The sequence below is a fragment of the Anolis carolinensis genome, chromosome 4, assembly GCF_035594765.1.
Source record: "Anolis carolinensis isolate JA03-04 chromosome 4, rAnoCar3.1.pri, whole genome shotgun sequence".
Lineage (NCBI taxonomy): Eukaryota > Metazoa > Chordata > Lepidosauria > Squamata > Dactyloidae > Anolis > Anolis carolinensis.
In genome coordinates, this window is record NC_085844.1 from 50,836,016 (window position 1) to 50,863,481 (window position 27,466).

The following is a 27,466-nucleotide window of genomic DNA, read 5'->3' on the forward strand; positions in this document are numbered from 1 at the left end:
AAAAGTTTAGCTAAGGAACAGGAAATAATATGAGATCTATAGGATGCTTGAAAAGCCTTTAATAGCTGCAATGCTTTGTCAGCAGCCCCACATAAAAAGAACAGCAACAACAAAAAAGGAAACATTTATTGTAAATGTTTGCTGAATAAGATGAAGGACCAAGATGAATTTAACCAGATATTTGTGTAGCCTGCTGGTGGACCTGAAAAAGGAACTGATATTTTAGAAGCCTTAGATTAATAAAAGAACACATTCCTTAAGGTCATATTATGAACTATTCTCCCCACTTCATAATGATATGACAACAGAGAAAGAGGTTTCTTGGTGCAACCCCTGGTTTGTGCAATGTCTTTCAAAATGAAATCTTACAAGTCTTCACAAGTAACATTTATAGGCCAATTTAAGACCTTTTCATTTAAAGATACATTCTTTCTTTTATTTTAATCTTTGTTTTACAGATTATATCTTACTGTTGGTGTGTAACATTCTAACATATTAATGTTAGACATTGTTTCAACTGCTTTATTTGTTCTGGTTTTAAAAACCATAATGCCATTGCTTTTAAGAAAGTGGTATATAACCATTCAATGGAATCCTGTATGACCATCATGTATAAAGTACTACTGTAATGATAATGTACCTATTGTGCTATATAGTAGATTCTGGCCAATCCCCACTATCTTACCTATTTATTTATTTATTTATTACAATATTTATATCCCGCCCTTCTCACCCAACAGGGGACTCAGGGCGGCTTACAATAAAACAGACATATAAAAACAGTACAATACACTATAAATCAGTTAAAAAATTAACTTACATATAACATTCATAAAATGCATTTATAAAATATAGATAGGCGTGTACAAGTTTAAAAGACTGGGTCTGTCAATTGAGTTCCAGTATACATAATAGTAATTAATGCTGCTGATTCTTATTCGAAAGCCTGGCCCCACAACCAAGTTTTTACCTTCCTACGGAAGGATAGGAGGGAGGGAGCCTGCCTGACTTCAATGGGGAGGGCGTTCCATAGGCGGGGAGCCACTACTGAAAAGGCCCTGTCTCTCGTCCCCGCCAGCCGCACCTGTGAGGCTGACGGGACCGCGAGCAGGGCCTCATCCGACGATCTTAAGCTTCGAGGTGGGTCATAGCGGGAGACACGTTCGGACAGATAAGCTTTACCTACCAGTAAACCGTCACTGGGATTGATGGGGATCCTTTCCCCTGTCAATCAAGTAGTGATTACTTGATGCTCCCACCCCCTTCCATATATCAGCAGAAAAGTTCCATAATAACTTCCATAATAATGAAGCAAAAGGCTTTTTGCTTTTATGCCCATGTATTTTGTCTAATTACGTTGTTCTTTGAGACAGACTCCACAGGCATCTCCAAAAGCTTTTTATACCTTAATTGCAAGCTGCTGAGAGATCCTTAGTAGGTGGAGGTTATACACTTTCATTCTAATAATACATTCTGGGAATTTAACTGGATCAATCTTGATTATTTAAACAAGCGGAGAGCATGTGTACAATAAAAACAAGGATGCTGCAATACAGACTGAACCAGTGAAGCTAAATAATGGGTGAGAATTCTGCTTTTGGGGGGCTTGAAGTTCCAGCAGCTCTAGCCACCAGAGATAAAAGTGAGGAATGCAGAGTCTGGATCTACATTGCTATATAATCCAGATTATCAAATCAGAAAATCCAGATTATCTGCTTTGAACTGTATGAGTCTACTGCCATATAATCCAATTCAAAGTAGATAATATAGATTTTATATGGTACTGTAAATGGGGCCTGAGAGCTGCAGTGTAACAGGATCAGGAGGACAGCATGAATCCTATCTGTAGGAAAGTATCTCAACATTAGCAAGACAATGCCAGGATGAAAATAGTCTGAAGTGTCAAGACTGAATTGAATATAAATCAATGGGAGAGGACTTACAATGTGCATTTCTAGAAGTTGATTGGACCACATTGGATCTAGATCAATGTGGACTAAACTGAGCCCATATTCAAATAACTGGAATGGTCTCCAAATCAAATTGGGAGTGGTTGATTGATAGCATGAGCAGACCTTAATTACAATGCCATGCATTCCTTCAAAGTTAATGATGGATACAATATCAATTCAGAATCTGAGCAAGGCTTCTTCCCCTTGCTATGAATTGATTTTAAAATAACACGGCAGTTCAGGTCACATTTACCTATATGGTAGTGCCGCAAAGTTAATTTAAGGAGAAGCATATACATTACTATGAATTAGGATGTAAAGAAAATTCACAAATGGTGAGCAAAAAAATAATAAAACACCTAATTTTTTCCATCAGGAAAAAATATTTTGAATGTTTTCATTCCTGGGTCTGAGAATGTAATCAGTGAAGATGTATATTCCTCCCCTGAATGGGTAATTGTTTCACATGCACCTATCAGACAAAACTGATAAAACTGACTGCCATTATTAAACTAAACTGGTCCTTTTATTCTCTGCAACTACATCAACTGCAGTACAGGCAGTCCCCAACTAACAAACATGATAGGTTCTGTAGGTTTGTTCTTAAGGTGAATTTTTAATGTAAGTCAGAAGAGTTATATTTTTTAAGTGTAACTCCAGCAAAAAAAAAAAAAATTAAAAAACTTTGGATAGCAAAAGGAAGGTTAACACCACTGTGGTGTTGTTGAAGGCTTTCATGGCCGGAATCACTGCATTGTTGTGAGTTTTCCGGGCTGTATGGCCATGTTCCAGAAGCATTCTTTCTTGACTTTTCGCCCATATCTATGGTAGGCATCCTCTGAAGTTGTGAGGTCTCCCCTGTGATGTTTGATTTGCTGTCTGTGACCGTGCTCAGAAGATTTCACCTCACTTCTGCCCCTGTGATGATCAGATATTGAAAATGTTGGCTTGTTGTGGAAACAAGGATTGGTGATAAAGCTTCCATGGAGACACCTTTCCCACATGATATCTTTTTCAGGAGTGAATTTCCTTTCCTAGAGGTAGATTTCTCTCACTTCCTGTTGTCTCACCCCTGTTCTTAACTATAAGTCGGATGTTTATATTTTGGGGACTGCCTGTATAATTATTACTGGAACAAAAGATTATCTAAACCTCAGTCCTATACTTACTTTCATTGGAAAATAAGCTGTGAAATTGATAAGGTGCATTCCACAGAGCAGTGCATAGTAGGGTACTGTTAATGAGACTTTGCAAAACTCTGTACTGTAACTGTATGTTTTACGTTTTAAGTAGCAAAAAAACCAAGGAAAAAAACCCCCAGAAATCCTGATAGAATTGCTATAGTCATCCCAATTCATTTATCAGGACTGAAAAATTGCTTTGGTAAATATTTTGCTTCTTCAGGTAAAAATACTAAAGGGCATTGATAAAGATGTTTTCCTAATCTCATGTTCAGGACTTCTGTTTACACCTCTCAGAATCCAGCCACATATGCTAAGCTGTGACAAAATAGATGGATTTACCTGGGATTTATAACATGAACAAATTGCTAGCCTTGAACAACCTTACGATTTTGGAAACATGTTTTGAGAGCCATAATTTTGTCCAGTTACCTATCTAGCAATAATAGCTGAATACTTTTAACAAAAGATCTGTGCTGTGTTCATCTATTTAGCCCTACCATTTTCAAATGCAACACTTCTTCCTTTCTTTTTCAGGGACACCCACTCCATGTTCACCTTTAAATGCGGGTACTCTAACTGCTGGAATCAAAATAAATGTGCAAATGCTGTCATATTTACAGCAATGGTTTTCGTTAGAGGCAGAATGACTTACTTGCAGTGGAATGTGTCAAGCATTCACAACTAGTTTCCTGCCTACTTATGATAAGGATGATATATATATATATATACACACACGTACATATCTCCTTGTTGTGCAGTCTTTTCAAAAATCCTGAAGGCCACAGTCTACTGACAATTTCACCTTGGAGAGGGCAACGCTTGAATGCAGGCACATTGTGCCTTGGCTGCTTTGTCATGTGGAACAGTTCCCTTTCCTACCACCCCAGCGGTTACCATAGTGACCAAGCCGTACTAGTTGATCAGGCACCGAAAGGAGTTGAAGTTCAAAACACTTGAAGTGCCCAAGTTTGCCTATGCCTGCACTAACCTCATTCCACTGCTACAGAATAAACACTACTATAGGTGCTTTCACTACCAATAACATCCAAAGAATAGAACCATTTTGATTTCGAAGGTTTCTACTGTGCCAAATATGATACTGTACCCTTACATCTCTAATATTGGTCCTGTAGTCCTTGTGATAAAACTTGTATGTGTGTATTCCAGTAAGGATGGGATTAAATCAATGGTTCCCAAACTTTTTTTGACCAGGGCCCACTTGACCAGGGCCAACTTTGACCAGGGCCAACTTTGACCAGGGACCACTTTGACCAGGGACCATTCTCCAACATCAGTACCAAAAGGGTTAACAAATTAGTTTTTCCTCAACTTTAGATTCAGTTTGGTTATATTGGGTGCTGATTCAGAAAATTGCATTGGATAGACCACATCAGCTCTAGTTTCTGAAACAGAACATATGCCATCCAGTAGCCGCCATCTGCTCATCTACAGAAAACCATATTTAATAATCTAGAGCTGATGTGGTCTATCCAATGCAATGGTCATCTCTATGGAAAGGAAGTTCATAGACTGGATTTTTGTTCTCATGGCCCACAGGTTGGGAACCACTGAATTAAATGATTAGGATTGGAGAACACAGAGGGTAAAGGTTCCCACACTCTCTGCTTGTCCTGGTCTAAATCACCTCTAAGCAAAAATTCCAAAAGTCCATTTTCCCCAAATTTATTTTTGTGTGAAATAAACTCCATTTGAAGAGGCAATCTAGTGTGGGAAAGCAGTAGTGAGGGGAATGGTTAAGCCTCTTGATTGATATCAACTTCTTCCATCCACTAATTTACCTGTGTCAGTAATGTTTTTCCAAGGAACAGTAAGAACGACAACAATAGTGTTGGTTAAAGGTGAACTTACGGATCGAAAGCTGCCAGCAAGAAGTTGAGGAGTAAACTGATGGATTGTTCTACATTGATCTGGTGGGTTGTTGGCATGCGTTTGTTAAGTTGATAGAAAACTGTTGACAATACTGCTTCAAGCCGAGCCACATTCAGTTCTATATTTGGGTCCAGGTTGTTCAATGAATTTTCCCGCAATGCTTCTATCACATTCCAGATATCCACAAGGTGCACTAGGAATAAAAACAATGATAAAAATATCAGAAATAATGATGGTTACAAAATGATCCCGGTTTTGTATAGTACAGTAGAGTCTTGTTTATCCAACCAATGCTCTGGATTATCCAACGCAGTTTGCCTTTTAGTAGTCAGTGTTTTTGTAGTCAGTGTTTTCAATGCATTGCAATGTTTTGGTGCTAAATTTGTAAATACAGTAATTACTACATAATGCTATCATGTATTTAACTGCTTTTTCTGTCGATTTGTTGTAAAACATGATGTTTTGGTGCTTAATTTGTAAAATCATAATGTAATTTGACATTTAATAGGTTTTTCCTTAATCCCTCTTTATAATCCAATATTTTTACTTATCCAATGTTCTGCCTGTTTATGTTGGATAAGTGAGACTCTACTGTATACACAGAAGGATAGATAGATAATTAGAAAATGTTATAAAATGTTGTGCATGTCAAAACATTATTGAAATTATAAACTATCCTACTACAGGTTGGCTCTGCTCCTCTTAAAGAGCTATGGTTACATTTCCTGGACCTTGTGGAAAAATCGAGACTTCCTTGTATTTGGCTAGAAAGGAACAGATGTGCATATAAAAAGAAATAAATTTACATTCTAACACAGTCTCCTTTTCTTGATATTATTGTATGCCTTCAATAATTTCTGACCTATAGCAACCCTAAGTCAAACCTATCTTCAGAGGGGAGTTGCCCTCATCTTCCTTGCCCAAGGTTATGGAATTTGCATTGGCAAGGAGAGATTTGAACTTTGGCCTCCAAGGTCATAGTCCAACTGTCAGATTACTAGCCACACTGGCACTCCTTATACTTTTCTACAAATAACTCCAGACCATTCATTATGTTTTGAAAGGGCACATACTGCAGGAGCAAAAACAAAAATAATGAAGACTTGCTTACATGCCCTGAAATCTCATCCTTTCCGCAGTAGAAATAAAGAGATTGCACCACTCAGTCAAGCTGGTCTGACAACTGATATAGTGTGAGATGTGTGAATCACCCTGTCAAGGAAACTTCCATCCTGAGAACTTACTACTAGGAAAGTAGTAGTACCACAAGGCACACCAGATTTCTTTTCTGACCACCGTAAGCTGTTAACTGTGAGGATTCTGTACTTATGATGTCATTTGAGGCCTTACTTTTTCCAGACTCACTACTATGTCACAATTGGTTTTAACGTGTCAATGACAATGTGTAGAGCCATGCTTATAACATTCACATTTGGAGACCAAACATCAAAGTAAAAAGTTGTGATATTGCACCATCCTTAATATTGCTAGCCATTAAACTACATTGCAGTTTTATTTGATTGTGATTAGGAAACCTTTTCAAATCCTAACAAGTTATTTCTGATATGATTTCATAGAATGAAGTGCAAGTGAGGTCGGGATGATACAGCAAAGTGTGAATCAGCAAGAAGGAAAACTAGTTGAAAATTGCACTGAACTTGGGACTGATTTTTTTTGTATGTATGTAGCTTTAAACATCCCTCAACCACGTGTTCTAGTATTGGTCTACATTGTATCTGTGTCTGCTTGCTTGAAAGTGAAATAAAGAAGTGATGTTTTGTGCTATAGTACATTTTAATTTGAGCATGTAATCTGACTCTCAGGGCTCTTCTACACTGACACTGTAATCCAGTGTGAAATTGGTTTGGGAGGGACCTGTTTTGCTGCATGGACAATGGAACTGGTTTGAGGTCAGATGGATGATTACATTTAACATGGAACCTGGCCTCAAACCAATTCGCAGGTTCCTTCCCCAATTTCTGGAAAACGTGCATCAGTGCACCAGAGGTATATAGGGTGGGGGAAAAGTGAAAGTGATAATCAATTACATCTCCTAGGGACAAATGTGAAATTTCAATAAAGTTAAAAATGTAACTTAATCAAGCTTTCAATCAGAGCTAAGTCAAAATGCCCTCTTCCTTAGTTTAAGCTTTGCCTGCTTAAACCCAATAAGTATTTTTTTAGGAGTCCTTGAGAACAGTGGATAGATTTTCTTTACTTGCTGATTCTAGTCCTATGCTAACCTTTTACGCTTTACTAAGAAGATATCCACAGTGTAGTTAGGAAGCACTGCCTTCATCTGATTTAGCTTTGTGATTATACCCAATGTCAATGATATTTCTCTATCAAACAATGGCTATATACAAACAGAAAGCAATTTTTCCTTTCCTCACTGTACTGTCATGCGGACAGAGCTTAGAAAAGTTTTTGTATTACAATTCCCAGAATGTCCGATTCACATAGCCACTGGGATTCTGAAAGATATACTTTAAATAAGTAAAATTTCCAAGCTCAGTGTGTAACTTAAAAAAAGGAGAAAGATGATAATTAGGAGCAGTTCTTATTACCATCAGAAGGGTCATGAAAATGATTGCAAAGAGAGCTTTCATGAAATCTTTTACTTTTCCCCTTCAACTTTTCAATTTAAAGATAAAATTCTGAAAATATTTGTTTCAGTCTTTATTGAAATACAGTAATTGTTGTGGTCCAAAGCTTACTAGGTGACTTTAACAAAGATGTTATCAGAAAGATGAGACTCTCTTGGCATCAGTAATCTGAAGATACGTTTACATCTAAAACACTTGAAACACATTTGTAGCCAGTAGTACTTTTGAAATGTTTACTACAGCTGCTCTAGAGGCTGAACAGGTCAAGTCTCTTCTCTGTAAAAAAAAAATCTTCCTGTGCACAGGAAAGTGCAGTTGGGCTTCAAGGACACACCTATTTGTATTTGTGAAGTAGAACACTGAGAGTGATAGAAAGTAATGGTTACTTAAAAATCTTAAGAGCTGGAAACCATCTCGAGCTGGAAACCAACTTAAAAGGCAGAGATGTAAAAGGATACTCAAGATGGACGAGGATATAGTGAGAAGACTTTTTGTATTGGTATTACTGCAGAAGATTGATTATTGATTGATCGATTGATTGATTAAGAAGGTAAGGGGTACACCTTGTTCTTCCTTAAGATACCGAAGGTCCTCCTCCATCTTCTCTCACATCAGTGCTCATCTTTGGTAATATTATACTTCTTTGTTTTATGATATGTTGACCTATCTGACAGCCGCACAATGCCTACATTTATCAGGAAATGAAGTGAAGTCCCATCAAATCCAACTGACAAAAATAGGTGTGTAATCATTCACAAGTAAGGATTAATAAATCATTAGGTTCCAGGCTTGCCAGATAAAAAACTGAAGATGAATCCTTTACTTTAAATGGTTGTGTAAAGGAGGTCATTTTAGCAGGTGTTTTTTTTAATCATGCAGCCAAAGCAATTTGAAATTCCCTCTTCTAACACAATAATTAAAGATGCAAGAACCATCTCTATTTTTCTCTGTGTCTATCCTAGTACGGACCAGGAAACATTCATTTAGTATCTCAAAGAATGGATGATGGCTGAAATTGTCACAATCCTGAAGAATAAAGGGGAACACCTCAGGGAGATAGGGCAGACTATAAAGGTATTCTTATTGTTATTAACCACTGAGATCCATGAAATTACAACCCAGTTGTAACCCCCCGTGGCGCAGCAGGTTAAACAACTGAGCTGGTGAACTTGCTGACCAAAAGGTCAGCGGTTCAAATCCAGGGAGCGGGGTAAGCTCCCGCTGCTAGCCCCAGCTTCTGCCAACCTAGCAATTCGAAAACATATGAGTCGATCAATCATTACCACTCTGGTGGGAAGGTAATGGTGCTCCAAGCAGTCATGACGGCCACGTGACCTTGGAGGTATCTACGGGCAATGCTGGCTTTTCGGCTTAGAAATGGAAACAAGCACCAACTCTCAGAGTCGGACATGACTAGACTTAACATCAGGGGAAAACCTTTACCTTTACCCTTCTTGCAAATTTATAATTTTAATTATAAATAAAAAACTGTCAAGATAAATATGAAGGAAACATTGAAAGTTCAAAACTGTTTAAACAGAAAGAACTTGAGATATCAAAAGCAAAGGGTAAATTTACATATTGATAAAGGTCTACCATAGATAATCAATTTTGTCTCTAATGCAAATTAAAGGAAAACACATGACTAGCCACAAGATGGCAGTGTGCATATTTAAGTTAAATAGCACATATATGTGCTTTTACATATTACCTCTTACATTAGCATTGCATCAGCTTATCACAAACAAAAATTTATGGATTTTTTGGTTTCCTTTAAAAATGTAGTTTTTTAGCATTGTAAAATAGAAAATCATGAACTGAAAGGAGGAAATGTTCATACTGAAAATATAATTATTATGGCAACTTCAAAATATAGGCATTACACATGACTTTATCATATTTCTAATTTATTTCATTACTGAGTCTCAGCTAGTCAAGCACATACTGTGAAATGGAAAGTTCCAAGGTAAGAGTCATGACAGGCATTAGCTTCATAATATAACAAAGGTGGCACCTTAAAGACTAAAGCACTTACTACAGCCCTGCATTTCATCCATTGCAATATATGCACAGAATGTTATCCAGAAACTGTATGTATATATACACACACACAGAGTACACATGATAGAGGATTAGTAAATTGTGAAGTCTGAAGAAAAATGAATGCTGAACTTCTTGAAAGGAGCTGTTAAAAAAGCACCAGCCATTCACAGAATTTTTGCTGGTAATATAAATGGATTTTGGCACTATATAAACCAGTCAGCAATTGCAATGTGATAAGACCATGTTATCTCTAGTGATAAGCTTGTTAGGTGTCCTTGTTCAATTCACTATCTGTTATCCTGGACTTCATATCTTAACACAGACATGTCAATAATAGACTACTTTACAGAACTGGTGTAAAGATGGCTAAGATTAAATATGTAGGTATTCTCACGACTCCAAAGGGATGCATAAATGTCTTAACATTGGTTAACACATAAGAAACTCTTTAAGATTAGCAGCCAAAACCTAAAAGTAAAATGAAACTTGAAGAGTGCTAGTTTGAATTTGAGTTAAATTAATTTCATTTCTATAATTCAGTAAACTGAATTATAATAAGTAACCAGCATGAGTAAACTATCCAGAAGTGTTGTTATACAATCCTAAACATATAACATTATATGGTTACATTATGTTTGGAGCTTCTAAAGGCTAAATCTGAAGTTATGCTGCTGGTGGCCATGCATACTTCCCTATGATATCCTATCTTTTGTCATCCTGCATTACCCTCCTATAAAGTAAAATAACCCTGGAGTGTTTTACATACTTATAGATCGCATGGGAGCATGATGGCTACAGTGGGATGGGTGGTGGTGGTGGTGGTGAGAAATTGCTTCCCTTCTGAACTCACCAATGTGCCAGAGGAACACCACTGCTGGATACACTGCACCTTGTGATGTCATAATGTAACCAGGTAGACTAGAATATGGATTTGCTCCTTTATTCTAATCTGACACTCAGTTTCTAGTGGACAGAGGCTTCACCCCTCCTGCATGAAGGTATCTACCAGAATAAGTTCCCTTTGTTTACAGATGGACCTCACAGACAATAAAACCCATTTTGATGAAGTGGTAAAGTAATATGAATGTTGGTTATGAAATTCACAGAGAAACATCGACTGCTAAAAATAATTGTGAGCTCTCATAGTGGGTCAGAATATGATCAGTCAGAGCTTCTGGTTAGGAGATAGTAAAGGTTTATATGTGGGTAAGCAGAGTAGTTGGTAGGTGGCTAAGAGATAATCTAAATACTAAGGGAGGTTCTATACAGGCACACAATGCAGCTCTGAACTCCATGGCAGGACAGCAGCCCACAGCCCAGCCATGCACTAGCTGTGTCTCTGTGTGTTGTAAGGTGGTATTTAGTTAAGGTATTTAATCAATGTTATGGTCATGTCACAGGAACATAGCTTTTAGATTTCTCTTATGCACAGGTAGTTTATTTTTGTGATCCTGATTAAAGCTTTTCTGATTGGTGTACAGATGCCGAATGGCAGTATCTATTTTATTTTACAAGGCATTTATTTTATTATCCACAGATCTAACATTCAATGAAATAAAAAAGGAATGCAGAAAGACTAGTTATGTTGTGTTTTACTCATGGCTGCTTGAAACAACAAGTTTAATTCTTGTTGTTAATAGCAGACACATTAAATACATGAACTTACTCACCATTCAACAATTATTTCAAAGCATTTAATTCAGTCAAGTCAGGCAAAAGGAACAGGATTCATGCCACAGTTTTAAAGTCATGTTTTTGTTTTTGTTTTTTCGTGTCAGGAGCGACTTGAGAAACTGCAAGTCGCTTCTGGAGTGAGAGAATTGGCCGTCTGTGAGGACGTTGCCCAGGGGACACCCGGATGTTTTGATGTTTTACCATCCTTGTGGGAGGCTTCTCTCATGTCCCCGCATGGAGCTGGAGCTGATAGAGGGAGCTCATCCGCGCTCTCCCCGGGTGGGATTCGAACCTGGCAGCTTGCAGATCAGCAGCCCAACCTTCAAGTCACAAGGCTTTAACCCACTACTCCACCGGGGGCTTCATTAAAGTCATGTATACTTCTATGTAAATATGGTTGGATCCATTATTTAACTAACATATAATTTGTCCTTGAGCCTATATCATTTCTAGTTACCTAAATATGTTCTTATAAGTCAGATGTACATTATGTGCTGATATTCTACTCATTCCCATTTACTAATACTAAAATCCAGTTTTTATTATCACACTTAATACCTAAGCAAAACCATATGCTGCATCATCAAAAGTGCTAGATGATAGTTAGCAAGCAATGGAAAAGAGGAACAGCTTAAGTAAACACAAAATATCTTCGCCATCAGCAATTACAGGAAAGAATACAAATTAGAAAAAGTGGAATAAATGGGTTTGTGGTGAAATATTATGTGAAGATGACATTTATATATTTATATTCTGATGGAGCTCAACAAAAGCAATTTTAGATGACGTGTGTAAAAGCCCAGGGTGGAGTAAGAGTTTGCATACTTAGTATTTGTTGAAATCAGTAAAGATTTTTTTATAGGATTTGAAAATGATTTATGAATCTAAAACAAATACATTTTCATGAAAAAGAATAAAACGTTGAATTATTTGCTGAACAGATAAATAAATAAAAGCATAAGAGCTGCAGCAGATGGGGAAAAAAAGTATTCTGAGGTTAGGATGACACTCATCTGCTTTAGTTTAAATTTTAACCAGGCAAGTAAAACATCTTCATAGAGTATCTCATCTTGTATATTTCTGACCCCAGTGAGAACCCCAGGGAATAACAGATGTAAAACTGTCCATATCAGCAGTAGTGTTTATAAGTGTATACAAAGAGAACGGCAGGATATAAAACAAATCATGAATCAATCAAGTGTATTTCACAATACCATCAAACCCAGAGTCAGAAAGCACCCATTCATGGGAGGAAGAACATTTTTTAAAAAATACAGTGGAATTTGGTTCCATCAGCTGGGATTTGGTTCCATTCAAAATCAGTGGATGTGCAAGTCCCCTTATATACAACAGTGCAGTAAAATGATGTCATAGAATCATAGAGTTGGAAAGAGACCTCATGGGACACCCAGTACAACCCCATTCAAAGCACCTTTATATACTATGGCAAAATGATGGGATCCTCTTTGTATTTTGTTTCTAAAACTGTAACCAACTCAAATATAATAGATTTGTTGGGACATTATGATCTTTTTTAAATAAAAAAGATGACATGACAGTAGCTAAAAGCTGGAGTTCTTTTTTTAGAGCCGACCCATAATTTTATCAGAGTATATTTACTGTATCTTGACCTATGACTTGTTTTATTGTTGATTGATTGTTTTATTGTTACATTTTTATATTGTTTGTGACCTGGGCTTGGCCCCATGTAAGCCGCCCCGAGTCCCTTCGGGGAGTTGGGGGCGGGGTATAAAATAAAATTATTATTATTAGTATTATTTTATTATTATTTTACAACTCTTCAAATGGCAGTGTCATAAAACATGTTCCCTTAAAAGTTTCATTATATATCAATTGTGCAAAAAGATCTGACTCTGAGGACTAAAAAAGCACTGTCTACTTGGATGAGGGTGTATTTATTGTGTGTGTGTAGGGGGGGGGGTAAGCTAAAGATGGTGGAACAGTGAATGAATGGGTCAGATTCCCATTGGCAATGTCACTATATAATCATGCCACAGGTTACCTATAGCTACCCACCATAAAGATTGCCATCACAGTTAAATAGTTCTTACAGTAAATATGTTCTCCATAATGTTTATGGATTATCTTTTCTTGCAATTTTTATTGGTCTCTCAAATGTATTCAGAGATGGCGAACAAGATGATCAAAGGTCTGGAAACCAAGCCTTGTGAAAAATAACTTATGGAGCTGGGTAAGTAGACCTGGGAGAAGAGAAAACTGAGAGATTACATGATAGCCATCTTTAAATATCTGAAGGGATATCATGTAAAAGATGGTCATCTTGTTTTCTGCTGCTCTAGAGATTAGAAAATAATAATCGCCATCATCTGCACCCTACTCTTTTCCAAAATTGGGACTCAAAGCAGCTCACAACATAAAATAACAAAACAATACACAAACCAATAGATTCAAATTGCAATAAAAGAGAATCCGCCTAAAAATTAAGATCATCTTCTTGACTGTAAGAACAGTTTGACAGTGGAAGAGACTGCCTCAATGGTAACACCTAAATGAAACATTCCTTTCCAATAGTTTTTCTAAGCCTTGCACTGAATAGCATTGCATGTTTGAAGGAACCAGCATATTTTAATGCATCATGTTAACACAGAACTGAAAAGCTGTCAGAACATTATGGCATTTCTCCCATTTTTTTTGGCACCTGGGGTTTCCCCCAGGTTTTGGGATCATTGTTCTTTTATTATTACAGTTGCTTTTCAGTAAAACAAAAAAGCACACTTTGCAAACAATTCAAGTAAATGGGAAGCTAAGAATTCAGTCATGTACATATTTTATTTATTTTATTTATTACAATATTTATATCCCGCCCTTCTCACCCAATAGGGGACTCAGGGTGGCTTACAATAAAACACATATATAAAAATTGTACAATACACTATAAAACAGTTAAAATTATTAACTTACATACCTACTCACAATGAATTTTTACTGAGTTCAGTGTGACTTGTGCCCAAGCAGGTGTGCACATCACGAAATCAATGGGGCTTACTTCTGAACACATTTTCTATTTCTTTGTTGTCTTTGTAGTAATGCTACTTAACTGCTATCGTCTTAGAGTTTTCAGGAAAGCAACAAACAATTGTAGCAAATGAGCACAAAAATGATAGTGGTCCCTAGCACACTGGTGGCCGAGGGGAGGGGGGGAGCCTCTTCTCCACTTGATGTTGTTTAAGAAGCAAGGATTTACAGAAATGTATCACACAGGGTATTAGTTTGAGAAGTGTGTACTGCAGATTTGTAGCAGTTTTTCTGTTTTTTTTTTTGGCATTGTACTTGGATGTTCTGATTTCCAGAATTGAGTTTGAATTTTTGGGGGAGGAGCTTTGGATTGATGATATAATAGCCACAATGATGTGTTTAAAAATATCTGAAATGAGTACATCTTTAATAGCACTTGCATTTAAATTGCAGATGTAAATTATTGTGCATCCGACAGGATGGAATATGAGGCTAACATAAAGTGACAGGCCGAAGAGAAAAAGGGCCAAAGGCTTATGAGAAACTGAAGCTGACTAGCCTAGATGCCTTTGAGGTCTGACTATTTGAACTGTATGAGGAAGAGAAGGATTAGAGTGGGAAGTTGGCATGGAAGTTAACAAGGTCGCTCTGGTGGATAATATAGCATTATTCTAGTCCCCATGAAAACAGCCATATTGTTCTGGAGATGAGACTGAGGAAGAAGCTTTTCATTCAAAAGAAAACAGAATATGAAGAATAACACTGAAACCCACAAGGTGCCAAATTAAAAACCACCAGGGATAGGAACTCCTGGTTTGTCTGCTCTAATTAAACCCTGTATTAGGAGGGATAATCAATCTAGTTTTAAATCCAAAGTGTTTAGCTGCCAAATATTTATTCGGATCTAGGGAAATCAGCAGTCTCTGCTTTTTTTACAGTCAGCATGGCAGAATAATCATGAAACACACTTTGGGCTTCATCAGATGGCTGTTAGGATCAGGTTCCATGAACTTAAGAAATGGAGTCCCACGGGGGCTCCACAAGGGCCATCACATGACATAAAGGCACTTCTGGTGGGACTCTGTGGAGTTCAGTTTCCTAAGTGCATGGAAACAAGTCTAGCAGTTGACTCCAAACATCAAAAAGTGGGGGAAAGGCAGGGAAAGGGGTGGTAAGTACATGGGATAGCTGGCCATCCCAGAAGATGGGAAAAGATGGGAGGGAGCGGGTTAAGATGGTTCCCTCCACTTTCCCTATTTCCCCCTGCTCTATCTGATGAAGTCCTAAGAAGTCCACTTATGATAATTGTAGTTTTCCAGTTGTACAGTGATGTTTAATTGTATAGTGGAGTTTTGATGCCAGTATGTTGTTTGTGCTGCCTCTATATCTGGAGTGCCGCAGGGCTCCGTCCTGGGCCCGGTTCTGTTCAACATCTTTATTAACGACTTAGACGAAGGGTTAGAAGGCACGATCATCAAGTTTGCAGACGACACAAAACTGGGAGGGATAGCTAACACTCCAGAAGACAGGAGCAGAATTCAAAACGATCTTGACAGACTAGAGAGATGGGCCAAAACTAACAAAATGAAGTTCAACAGGGACAAATGCAAGATACTTCACTTCGGCAGAAAAAATGGAAATCAAAGATACAGAATGGGGGACGCCTGGCTTGACAGCAGTGTGTGCGAAAAAGACCTTGGAGTCCTTGTGGACAACAAGTTAAACATGAGCCAACAATGTGATGCGGCTGCTAAAAAAGCCAATGGGATTCTGGCCTGCATCAATAGGGGAATAGCGTCTAGATCCAGGGAAGTTATGCTCCCCCTCTATTCTGCCTTGGTCAGACCACACCTGGAATACTGTGTCCAATTTTGGGCACCACAGTTGAAGGGAGATGTTGACAAGCTGGAAAGCGTCCAGAAGAGGGCGACTAAAATGATTAAGGGTCTGGAGAACAAGCCCTATGAGGAGCGGCTTAAAGAGCTGGGCATGTTTAGCCTGCAGAAGAGAAGGCTGAGAGGAGACATGATAGCCATGTACAAATATGTGAAGGGAAGTCATAGGGAAGAGGGAGCAAGCTTGTTTTCTGCTGCCCTGCAGACTAGGATACGGAACAATGGCTTCAAACTACAGGAAAGGAGATTCCACCTGAACATCAAGAAGAACTTCCTCACTGTGAGAGCTGTTCGACAGTGGAACTCTCTCCCCCGGACTGTGGTGGAGGCTCCTTCCTTGGAGGCTTTTAAGCAGAGGCTGGATGGCCATCTGTCGGGGGTGCTTTGAATGCGATTTCCTGCTTCTTAGCAGGGGGTTGGACTAGATGGCCCATGTGGTCTCTTCCAACTCTACTATTCTATGATTCTATGATTCTATGAACCCCAGTGTCTTATAATAAGATGCCTTTTGATAAATGCAACTAATATATAATAGCAACATTTTAACATTTCACATGGCAGAAGACTATGAACAAAAAATTGAGAAAACCCAAAACTCTGATGACCACGTAACACATTCAACTATTGTCACTGGCCCCTTAGGTTTCTTGTGTTTCAGTCTCAAGCCTGTTGCTGTTATCTTAGTACCTGAAGGGAAGGATTTTCATGTTGAAGTTTCTAACAAATGTTTCCATGGTGTATGTTTATTTGCTTTCTGCATTCCTCCCCTTTGCCCATAAGTTCATGGCCAAGATTCATGGCCAGCTTTAAATGCTGTAGTAAAATTATCCTGTATTCCTCATCATCAAGGCTGCATATTTTCTAGACCTTGTTATAGCTGACATTGAGAAAGAAATTTATTTATCCATATCCATATCCATATCCATGTATGTTTATTTGCTTTCTGCATTCCTCCCCTTTGCCCATAAGTTCATGGCCAAGATTCATGGCCAGCTTTAAATGCTGTAGTAAAATTATCCTGTATTCCTCATCATCAAGGCTGCATATTGTCTAGACCTTGTTATAGCTGACATTGAGAAAGAAATTTATTTATCCATACATATAAGTACAAGAAGGATTCATTGTTTCTTGCATAACACATAAAGGTCTTTGCTCCCATTTGTACAGAAAATGGTGAAAATAACAAGAGAAAGAGGGAGTAGGGTCAGCAGATCAGCAGATTAAGAACTGGTGAGAGCAACTGCACCTCTGAAGATTGTGTAGGGGTTTCAGTAGGTATTGATGGACACAAAACTAAATTTAAGATATTTTATCATGCTTTCCTTGAAGTTGCTTATAACAATACACAAGCCTCCCACCATTTTAATCTTTGTTCTGTTCTGCAACTGAAGTAATAAATATTACAAAGTGATCTTCAAGAGTAAGATTGTCAAAACTGGTCTCCATGCTTCTAATCCAACACTAAATATTAAGTAAGATACATTGTGTCTCAGTGTTTCTTGGATACAAAAGGGTAAAATAAGTAAGCAATTTGGCGATAAAGACAATACAAGGAAAGATAGTGAAGAAACATGACTCAGGTGACAGATGAAGTGTTAGACGAGGGTATTACAGTAGCCATCTCTGTAAGAAATACTAGATTCAAGAAAGGTAATACAGACTTCCGGTGAAGAAAATGGAGCTGTGAGCAGTATCTCAGCGAGCTGGTACAACACTGGGACATCCTTGGGGTTTTATCAACTGTATGGAGTTGACAAATACAGAAGGAAAAAGGACAGATGCAAGCCCCTCAAGACTTAAAAGATCGCACCATCCCCACTGAAACAGCAGAAGGGGAGAGAGGAGGGGGAGACATAGCACACCCCAGTGATGTTGTCATGCAAACAGATGCTCTGATTGGCTTCTTAAAATATTATATTTACACAAGGCTGAAAAACAAACTGAAAGATGTCCTTATAACTGCTGTACATTTACCAAATTCATAGACAAAAACATCTGAGAGGGAAACTATTTTTTTTCTCCACTGGAAATTGTAGAGATTAAAAAATGACTTGGAAAATCTAATTAGTAGAACTATTCTTCAAGAATTTTCTGCTTGATGAAACTATCTGGTGAGACAAATTATAAAGAGTGAAAGAGATTTAATTCAGGGTGTTGTGTGGTTTTTGCCTGATGTTTTGCCTGCATTTGTGGCTGGCATCCTCAGAGGATCTGATGGTAGTAAAGCAAGTAGTGTAGTGTCCAGAGTGGGAGAAAGAACCATTGTCAGTTAACTAAGTGTAAAGGGTTCAATTACTAAGCTTTCAGTAATTGCAATTAAGCAAGTGTAAATTTCTTCCACAAGAAGAAGATCCAATGAGGAAAACATTGACCCAATTAAGAACCATTATAGATAGAATGAAATATTTGGAGGCCAGGATTGACAAGAGAATTACACAGGCTGAAGATTATTTAGATAAAGGACAACAAGAGATGAAGGAAGAAGTGCAACAGACAGCAGATACAATGAGTGGTATTTTGAAGAACAGCAAAAAAAGTCACAAAAGAAGATGCAAATGAATTTCCAAAGAGGTTCAATCCAACTCCAAAGATTAGTGTATACACTGTTTGAGATTGAGAGGAGTACTGGAATTTGTACAGAACTGGATATAGAAATAACAGAAGTTGTGGCTGGAATCCTTGGTAGAATAGAGCAAGTGGTTGAGACTCAATTTGACAGGATCTTTAGGGTCCAATCTCTACATGTAGTAAGGATTAAACTTCCAAGAGATGTGATTATGTTGTTTACAAGAAAGTACGAGATCAAGTTTTGCAAGCTCATGCCAAAAATCTGATTGAAGTAGGAAATACCAGAGTTACAGTATTAAGAGAACTTCCACATCAGACAATAAAGAAAAAAAAGAGATTTCTTTTTCCTGACAAATAAACTTAAGAAGAAAAGCTACAGATTCAGAGGACTGATGATATCTTATAAGGACAAAGGTGTTGTTTAACAACAGTTATGAAGGCGGACTGGAACATACTCCTTTGACGTAACGGTCAATGTCCCCTGAAACATGTCAAAAAGACCTAGACTGGCCCCAATGAGTATTCTTATTTGTCAAGAGTCAGACACCAATTTGAGAGCAAAACAGAGTTTATTCAAGAGATAGCCCAAAAAATAGACACAAACACAAAAGATGGCTATAAACACTTAACTTTCAGTGTTTTAAAGCAGTCCAAACAAAAATATATCAAAAAGTATGCTTTAGCAAACAAACCGGATTATCCAAGCAAATAATCCAGATTAAACAAAAGGTGCTTCAATTCAGCTCTAAACAAACTAGATTGGCTTGGAAAAGCAGCCAAAACAAAACAAAGACTTGGAAACTCCCAAAAAACTCCCAAGAGTCACAAGCTAGCAGTTTTAACACAAAGCTCTAAACAGAAACCAAAACCGGGCAAAGGAGCTTGTAAACAAACTTGGAGCCGGTGCAAAAGGGAAGGTACAGCTCCAAGCCCTTACTGCGGCAAGCAACAGGCTTTGGGGATTTAAAGGGACAGTGCAAGAAGATGTCGTCAAACCGCTCCGGAGTCGAAATAGCAGGAGACAGCAGCAGGGTCAGGAGGCAAGCCAGAAGTCAAGAGCCGTGGGTAGACCAATCAGAGAGCGAAGGCAGAAACAGGGTCAAATTCCAGTCCAAGGTCCAGAGGTTGTAGTCATCAATTCAAGGTCCACGAAATGGCACAAAGAGCCAAGGCAACGGAGGCAACAGCAGATCTGAAGCAAAGTCCCAGTCCAGTCTTCTTTAACACATACAGGAATCCCAATGGCGCCCAGCAACACCTTGCCACACGCAAACTGAAGTGACCAAACATTCCCAATTTATCCCAATTCTCCCTGGGTGTCCAAACACCAACACCCAAAGAGCAGGTGTCCCAAATCCTTAATCTGAATCAGAACTCCACACAGCTAAAGCTCGTGGATCGGGCGTGCCTAACTCTTCATCAGAATTCCAATCATCCTGCCCACGCCCAATACCATGCACACCTGAGGATCCATCCTCCCTCCTCCAAACAGACCAAGTGGGATCTGCTTCTGAAGATACCCAAGGTTCAGCAGTATCCATGGGCCCAATTCCCCAGGCATCTCCGGTGCCCATGTCCCGTCAGTGACCATTTCCTCAGCCACAACCTGTTCCCCAGCATCCATTTCTTCCAAAGACTCTCCATCTGAATCTTCCATAGAAGATTCCCCATTGAGGTCCCTAATTCTCTTTCTGTGCAAATCCTCCAAGGAGCCCTCCTCGCGAGGGTTTTTTCCTTCCTCTCCTGATCCCACCACTATCATCCAAAATCCCCGAAGGCGCAGTCAGAACATTATTGGTCAAACTACCTCCAGTTTTTCAACAATTTTTAGTGGGGATCATAAGTAAGCTTGGGAGTGCCATGGGCTTTCTAAGATCCCCAAAAGAGCAACATGTATCCTATAGACTATAGAATTCCTACCCGTGATAACAGGATTAGACAAATGTGCCTAACTTCTTTCCAAAAAATGTGGTTGTTAATGTATAAAATGCATATGCCAAATATCCTTCTCTATATCTTTCAGGAACAGTTCCCAGATGTGGGCTCTTAGGTATTATTCTACAACTTCCAGAAGCTCCAGAAAGAAAATGGTCAAGGCTTCTAGAAGTTATAGTCCAACCACAATGTTATCTTGGGAACTATTGATATTAGCACTGAAAGCTACACAGCTTTATTCAAATTTCCAATTTGCCAGAAAGACTAGCAAATTGGAAGGCAAAAAAAAAAACCTGAGTAAATTATCCCATGCAAGATGTCTATTATAAGATCGTAACTACAAGAAGTCCTTACATCTTACCTGGGAAGCAGAAGCAATAAGAAGACACCTTTCCAGAGAGCTCAAGTTATAGATTAAGAGCCAACCTATGAACATAACAGAGGCCAACTACCAGATACCATGGATGACTACTACTACTACTACTACTACTATTATTAACTTTATTTATATCCCACTTTTTTTCCAATGGGGACTATTGGCTAATAATCCCACACCTTGGTCATTGTTTATAAAAAGCAATACAAAAGTTAAAAATCAATTAAATAGTACACTGTGGATTAATGTAAAAACAGATTAAAATATAATAAATACATTTTAAATAGCCTTTAAAACTCACCCTGAACCCCCCCCCCTTCCACCTACACTTCCCCAACAGCATGTCCCTTATCTTTCCACAAGTGCCTGCTGGTAGAATAAGGTTTTGACCTGCCTGCGGAATGCCAGCAGGGATGGGGACTTCCTGGTTTTTCTTAGGAGGGAGTTCCACAGCCTGGGAGAAGCCACCAAAAAGGCCTTCTCCCATGTTCCCACCAAACGCTCCTGAGCAATTGGTGGAACAGATAGAAGGCCCTCCCCAGTAGATGTTGACCAGGTTAACAGAATACCAGGATCATAGAAAGAGATACAGTCCTTCAGATAACCTTCAAGTGCCACCCAAAAACACCCCCTCCCCCCAAAAAGCAAGGTACCTGTTGACAATTTAAGACACATACAGAACCCTTAGGGATAGCTTGTATAATTAGATATTTACAGCTCAAAACCCACTAATTTGTTTATCATTCTAATAATGGTAATTTTAAAGGCAAATGTAATATCTGCTGTTACTGTAGATGAAAGTAAGTTCTACCCAACTGCACAAGATAATCTTAGAGGTAAAATGAACAAATTTAAATGTGTTAAAAAGCAATCCGTGAGGAACAGCATTGTGTAATCCTGATAAGAGAAAAGTGGATAAGGACATTACTTTTTAGAAGATCTGCTTCTCAACCCCATCTGCATACAAAATGTAAACTTTTAATTATAATTAAACGTATTGGGATGGCACGATCCTTTGGAGAGCCAGGTGTTCTTGTTAGTATTCCCTTAATGTGCATTAAATAAATTCCTATCTGCATTTAAACTGTGGAACACACATAATTCAACAGTAGAAAAGTAATGAAGGCAGTTCAAATTAACTGCTAGCATACTTACAGTTACATTTCTTCTGTACAAATCTAAGCTTGCATGCTGTTCTGTAGGTGGACAAACGGATGCCATCCAGATCTTGAGCCCCTAAAAACAGAAAAGTATATATATGGTGTGATAACTTGCAGTATCAGCACGTAGTTCATACATACAAGCAAGATTACAGAGGAGTGTTCAACTTGGGCCTTCTCAAAGTTGTCTCTTCCTATCATTATCAGCTCAAATGAAAAATAATCTAATCATGTCACAGCATATAAAAGGAAAAAAAATGACTAAGTTATCATACCGAGAAAAATCTAATTTCAGTGTTTGTTGTATGAAGGCAAATTCCATTAGCAGAACACTTCTCAATAAAAAGGCTTATTTTGGCAATTTCCCCCTTAACCACATTGTCCCACTTTGCAGACCATTCATTTAAGAGGGGAGGACTGTAAAGTGGAAAATATATATATACTCAAATTCAACTTCAGAATGTTTAAGCTTGTATCAAATGTTGTACTAGTGAGAGGGAGTCTCTAGAAATTGGTTTCACCATGCCATTATTATCATTATCAGTCCTTTGTGTGTTTGTGTTTTTCTTTCTTTGTCCTGCCTGACATTCCTAGAGTCACCACTGTAAGACATGGTTTGATATCAAAACATCCTCAGTAGTGTTAAAGAGATAGTTCTGCCTATTACTAAATTGATAAATGTAGCATCTGTAGCATTCAAAGTTAAGTCTTTTAGAGACACTGCAATCATTATAAAAACAGGATTATTTTCTCTTCTAAGCCTTGGCTGACAGAGTCATAGCATCATGACATCAGACAGGACATTTAAACAAAGAGTTACTCCAATCACATAAAAGAGGGAGTACATATGAATGTGTGTATCCAGTGTTAATAGCAGTAGGGTGCTGAACCTCTCCTATGTTCTCTGGCTTCTTATAATCCTCATTCACAATAATTTCCCATGCAAACATACACAGAAGCCAAATTTGTACAGTGGATACTCTTTGAACATTACAGTACATGCCCTGTATTCATGACGGAAACGTTCCAAGACCCCATTGTGGATCCTGAAACCATGGATCACAGCAAACCCTATATTTTGAGCATACATGGCCTGGAAATGTTCCATAGCATGATAATAGAGGATCCACAAAGGACCAGAAACACTTCTGGAGGGGGGTATTTTGGAAGGGTTGTGGGTAAATGAAACCATGGATATTGTTTCCATCGATAAGGCTGTCACATTGCATGTGTAAATAACAGTACTATAACTATGTACAAAATATACACCTATAGATAGACTGCATAATTGTTACATTTGAATACTTCTCCGGTCTAGATTCCTTTAATAATGGCATGGTTTGGGTCCAGCTTATTTGCGTGACTGCATCTCCCCCTATGAACCTACTCAGGCCCTGAGGTCTGCCAGACAGGCCCTACTCATAGTCCCACCTCTCTCAGAGGCACTGCTGGTGGGGGTAAGAGAAAGGGCCTGCTCGGACATGGCCCAAACATTCTCCCCAAAGAGATCAGACTGGCTCCCACTCTAATAACCTTTAAAATGGAACTAGAAAATGGATGTGGAAGCAGGCTTTTGACAATGGTTAACTACAACTTAAGTGATGGAGCTTTTAATTGATCCCAATATTAACTGGATTTTAATTATTTTATTAATAGGAGCTGGTTTTTGCCTCTTGTGTATAACATGTTTTAACTATCACATAGTTTATATTTAAGGTGTTTTTTGTTATAATTAATGTATATTACTGTTTATTTCTGTGTATGTATCATAATTTGCTGATTTGTTGGTTGGTGAATTTTGTTGTCTTGGATGGTTGAGTATTATTATGTATACTGGATTTTTGTTGTAGGCCACCTCAAGTCCCGTTGGGGAAAGGGGGTGGGATAAAAATAGTTTATTTATATTTATTTGTTTAGGGAGAAAAGTATTCATAAATACAAGTTCTGAATCCTTGTTAAAATAACTTCTGCACACTGGGCAATTTGAAATTTGAAGCCACAGAACCATCCCTGTGTTGTTTAAGTTACCCCATAGTACACTCCAAAAACGGCTTAAGAAAAATAATTCAAATAACAAAGCCACCTCAAAACAATAAAAAATAATTTATACTAGCACACACTGAGTCTACTGCCAAAGCTATTTTTGTGGCCCTTGGGAGTCAAAATTTTGTTGGCTCCCCAACAGCCCTGAATGTTTTCTAGGTTGTATTAAATGAACATTTGCCAAGCTGTGAACTCCTTCCACCTTTGTTTTTTGTTGATGAAAAAAACAGGAAAGGAAGAAATGACTTTCATTCCTTTTCTGTTAAAAAAAGCCTTCTCCAGGGCCTACAATGGTTTGGAGGAGTGTAAAAGGACATGAAAACTAGAATACTCCCGTACCTTTTATACTCGTATAAAGGCAAGAAATTCAGCAGGTGTTGCTTTTTATTCAACCAGGAAACAAGCAACACCCGCTGAAGCTCTTGTGTCTATGCAACTCTTAGAGGCATAGGAAACTTCTCTATTTTTTAGTTTGGCAAATTGAACAAAAACAATTGGCTAAAATGTGTTGGCAGTCTAAAGCGTATCTGGCTCCAAGCCTCCCATAGTTGCATACACCTTTTCAAAGAGACCCAAATACAAAAGGCCAGGAGAAAAGGAATTATGAGCTCTAACACATTTGCCTAACACTGAACTGAGAGTGTTTTTCTTAAGTCAGTATGGATGTGGTATAACTAGATATCACTCCTGGATAAGACTATAAGCCTGTCTTGAGTATATAAGTTGTAGGTGGTCTTTCCCTATGCTAGTAACCACCATTCACTCATTTCTGTAATGGTATTTGGGAACTGAATTCACTTTGAGTGTAGCTATCCAGCCAAGCTTGTTAAGGATATTATGTGAAGCCACTTTGGGAAAGAAGTGAAACACATGACAACATAGCTTGGACATAGCCTTTTTCAGCAAGCAGAAATGTGATTTGCTTATACAGTAGTTCAGATTATAGGAACTGGGATAAGACCACTGATTGCAATTAAATGGAGGCTCAGTGCTATGTTTAAACTAGATATGCTGTTCTCATAGACCAGTTACTTACTGGCTATTATAAAACTATAAGGAAAGTTCATTATTAATTAGTGAAATGACATACTTTTGACTGGTCAATTGATCAGAATGAACTGCATTTCAAGGTACTAAGGAGTTACTGCTTGAAGAGGATCCAAATTTATTGGAATTCCATCAGTCATCTAATTTTTCATTCCAAAGTATTCTGGAAGAACACATATAAGAAGTAAAATCTCAGATTTGTCCCTATTGCTTTACAATAGGTTTGTCCCTATTGCTTTACAAAAGGCACCCATAGAGCATCCCCATATCCTTTATAGCACAAGAAAAGCCTATATTTTCTTTTCATTAAACCAGACTAAAAGATCTGAAAATATTTTTTGTTCATAATTTTGGTTTGCAGGTGTGAGAGGAAATTTCAGACAACCAATGAGCAACTGCAGCTGTGGAGAAAATATGCAAAGCTGAACTGAATGAATGAATTTGAAAAGCATTATATTTAACCAATGTGCAGGGTCATATAAAAATATTAAGTCCGTGAAAAGAGTTTGTTCAGGAAAATTACACAGAAGAAGATGGAAGATAATCGAGAGATTAACCAGAGAATTTGAAGAAAAAATATTATGGCAAAAATAACATGTTTTTCTCTTGGCATTATGGTTATAATGCAGAGAATAAAATCTTATAGATCTGTAAAGTCACAATTTCATGTTAGGAGGAAAGAAAGTAGCAACATTATTTCTCCCCCCACCAACACCACCCACTATACTTTTGCTTACTTTTCTCCTTTCCATTCCCCATCTGCCAGCCACTCTTCACTCAAGGAGTTTACCAATGGGCTGAATTAATGCCATCTGTTCCTGGCAAAAGCTCCCTGAACTATGCACTGTCTTTTTCTAAACACTTTTCATTTCTCTCCAAGCCATCTTATTGAAAAGCATAATATGACTTCCTCCTTCCATTAGGTATATCACTGAAGAACTGGAAAACCCATTGGAATCAGCCAACTTGTTTCTCTCATGTCACATCACTAAAATGGCACAAGTTGTCGTTGTCGTCCTCCTTTTTTCAAACAATTATTTCTGCTCAGTTCAAGCTATGTTTAATTATAGTCCAATATGTTTGTATTATTTATTGCTGAAAGGGAAAGACCAGATGCTGAAAGGGAAGGAGCAGAGGCTCTCAATATTTTTGTTAGTGAGTGGCTTTGAATACTGAACAGTATCTTCAGCCCCTGAAAAAGGGGGCTACCTTTGAGGCTGGAATGAAGGTTCTCATTCTTGAAAAACTGTGACGTTTCGGAGGGAGTGTCCTCAGGATGGCCTTCTAGTCATCACCAGCCGAGAGGTGCAGTGCAGCCAAGGAATTTTGGGTGGCCTTTGGGATCTATGGTGCTCGTATATCCTGGGAGGTGGTCAGAGAGAGTGACACTTGGCCAAGGGACAGTTCTCACTAGGTGACTAATAATCCAAGAGTTATGTCTATACAGGTTAATTTCCCTTAACAGTGTGTTTATCCCGAGGTCATTCCAGAAGTTCTAAATAAATAGGTCAGAAAATGATAGGTTAGATCCATTTTCCTGTGTCTAGTCTTTTTATTTGACAGTGGAAGTTCAAAATGCAGTTTCAGAATGCAATTTGAATGAATTGAACTACATTGTATGGTAGTGTGGACTCATATTATCCATTCAATGCAGTTTGAAATGGTAGTGTACATGGGACCTTCCACTGCATTGGAGGGCAGCAGGTTCAGATGTCAGGTCACAATTCTGGTTATCCCACAAATGTTTGCCATCGCTTGCTTACTTCTTCCACAGTTCCTGTTGCAATGCAAAAGCAACATGGGCAATGTTAGCAGAACAGTGCTATGTCTAGTAGACCATCTGCCTTTCAGGCTGCTTACTGAGTCATGGGTCCTTCACACCAATGCTGTCTGTGATATATTGCCAGAAGAGAGCTAGGGAAGACAATCAATCAGCTCAGGCTAACAAGATGCAAGTGTGGTGCAACCTTTGCATCCATGGATGATGTTCCAGACTGTGTGGATATGCAAAACCCTAGATAATAGTGAAGTCTATTGAAATGAAGGTTTCCTGGCTCAAGAATGCCAGAGTCATGCTATACAGATGACATGTTTTG

The 27,466-nt window shown here is 38.3% G+C and overlaps 1 protein-coding gene across 20 annotated transcripts in view; it reads right to left on the reverse strand.

Moving 5' to 3' along the window:
• Nucleotides 1-27,466, reverse strand: part of dtna (dystrobrevin alpha) — a 267,864-nt gene that overhangs the window by 80,176 nt on the left and 160,222 nt on the right. For all 20 annotated transcript variants that reach the window (XM_062980387.1, XM_062980386.1, XM_062980389.1 and 17 more), the window contains 2 exons: nt 22,276-22,356; nt 5,006-5,219 (listed from right to left, as the gene is read on the reverse strand). In XM_062980387.1, coding sequence (XP_062836457.1) covers nt 5,006-5,219; nt 22,276-22,356 — 295 coding nt within the window. The remainder of the gene's footprint in view (nt 1-5,005; nt 5,220-22,275; nt 22,357-27,466) is intronic.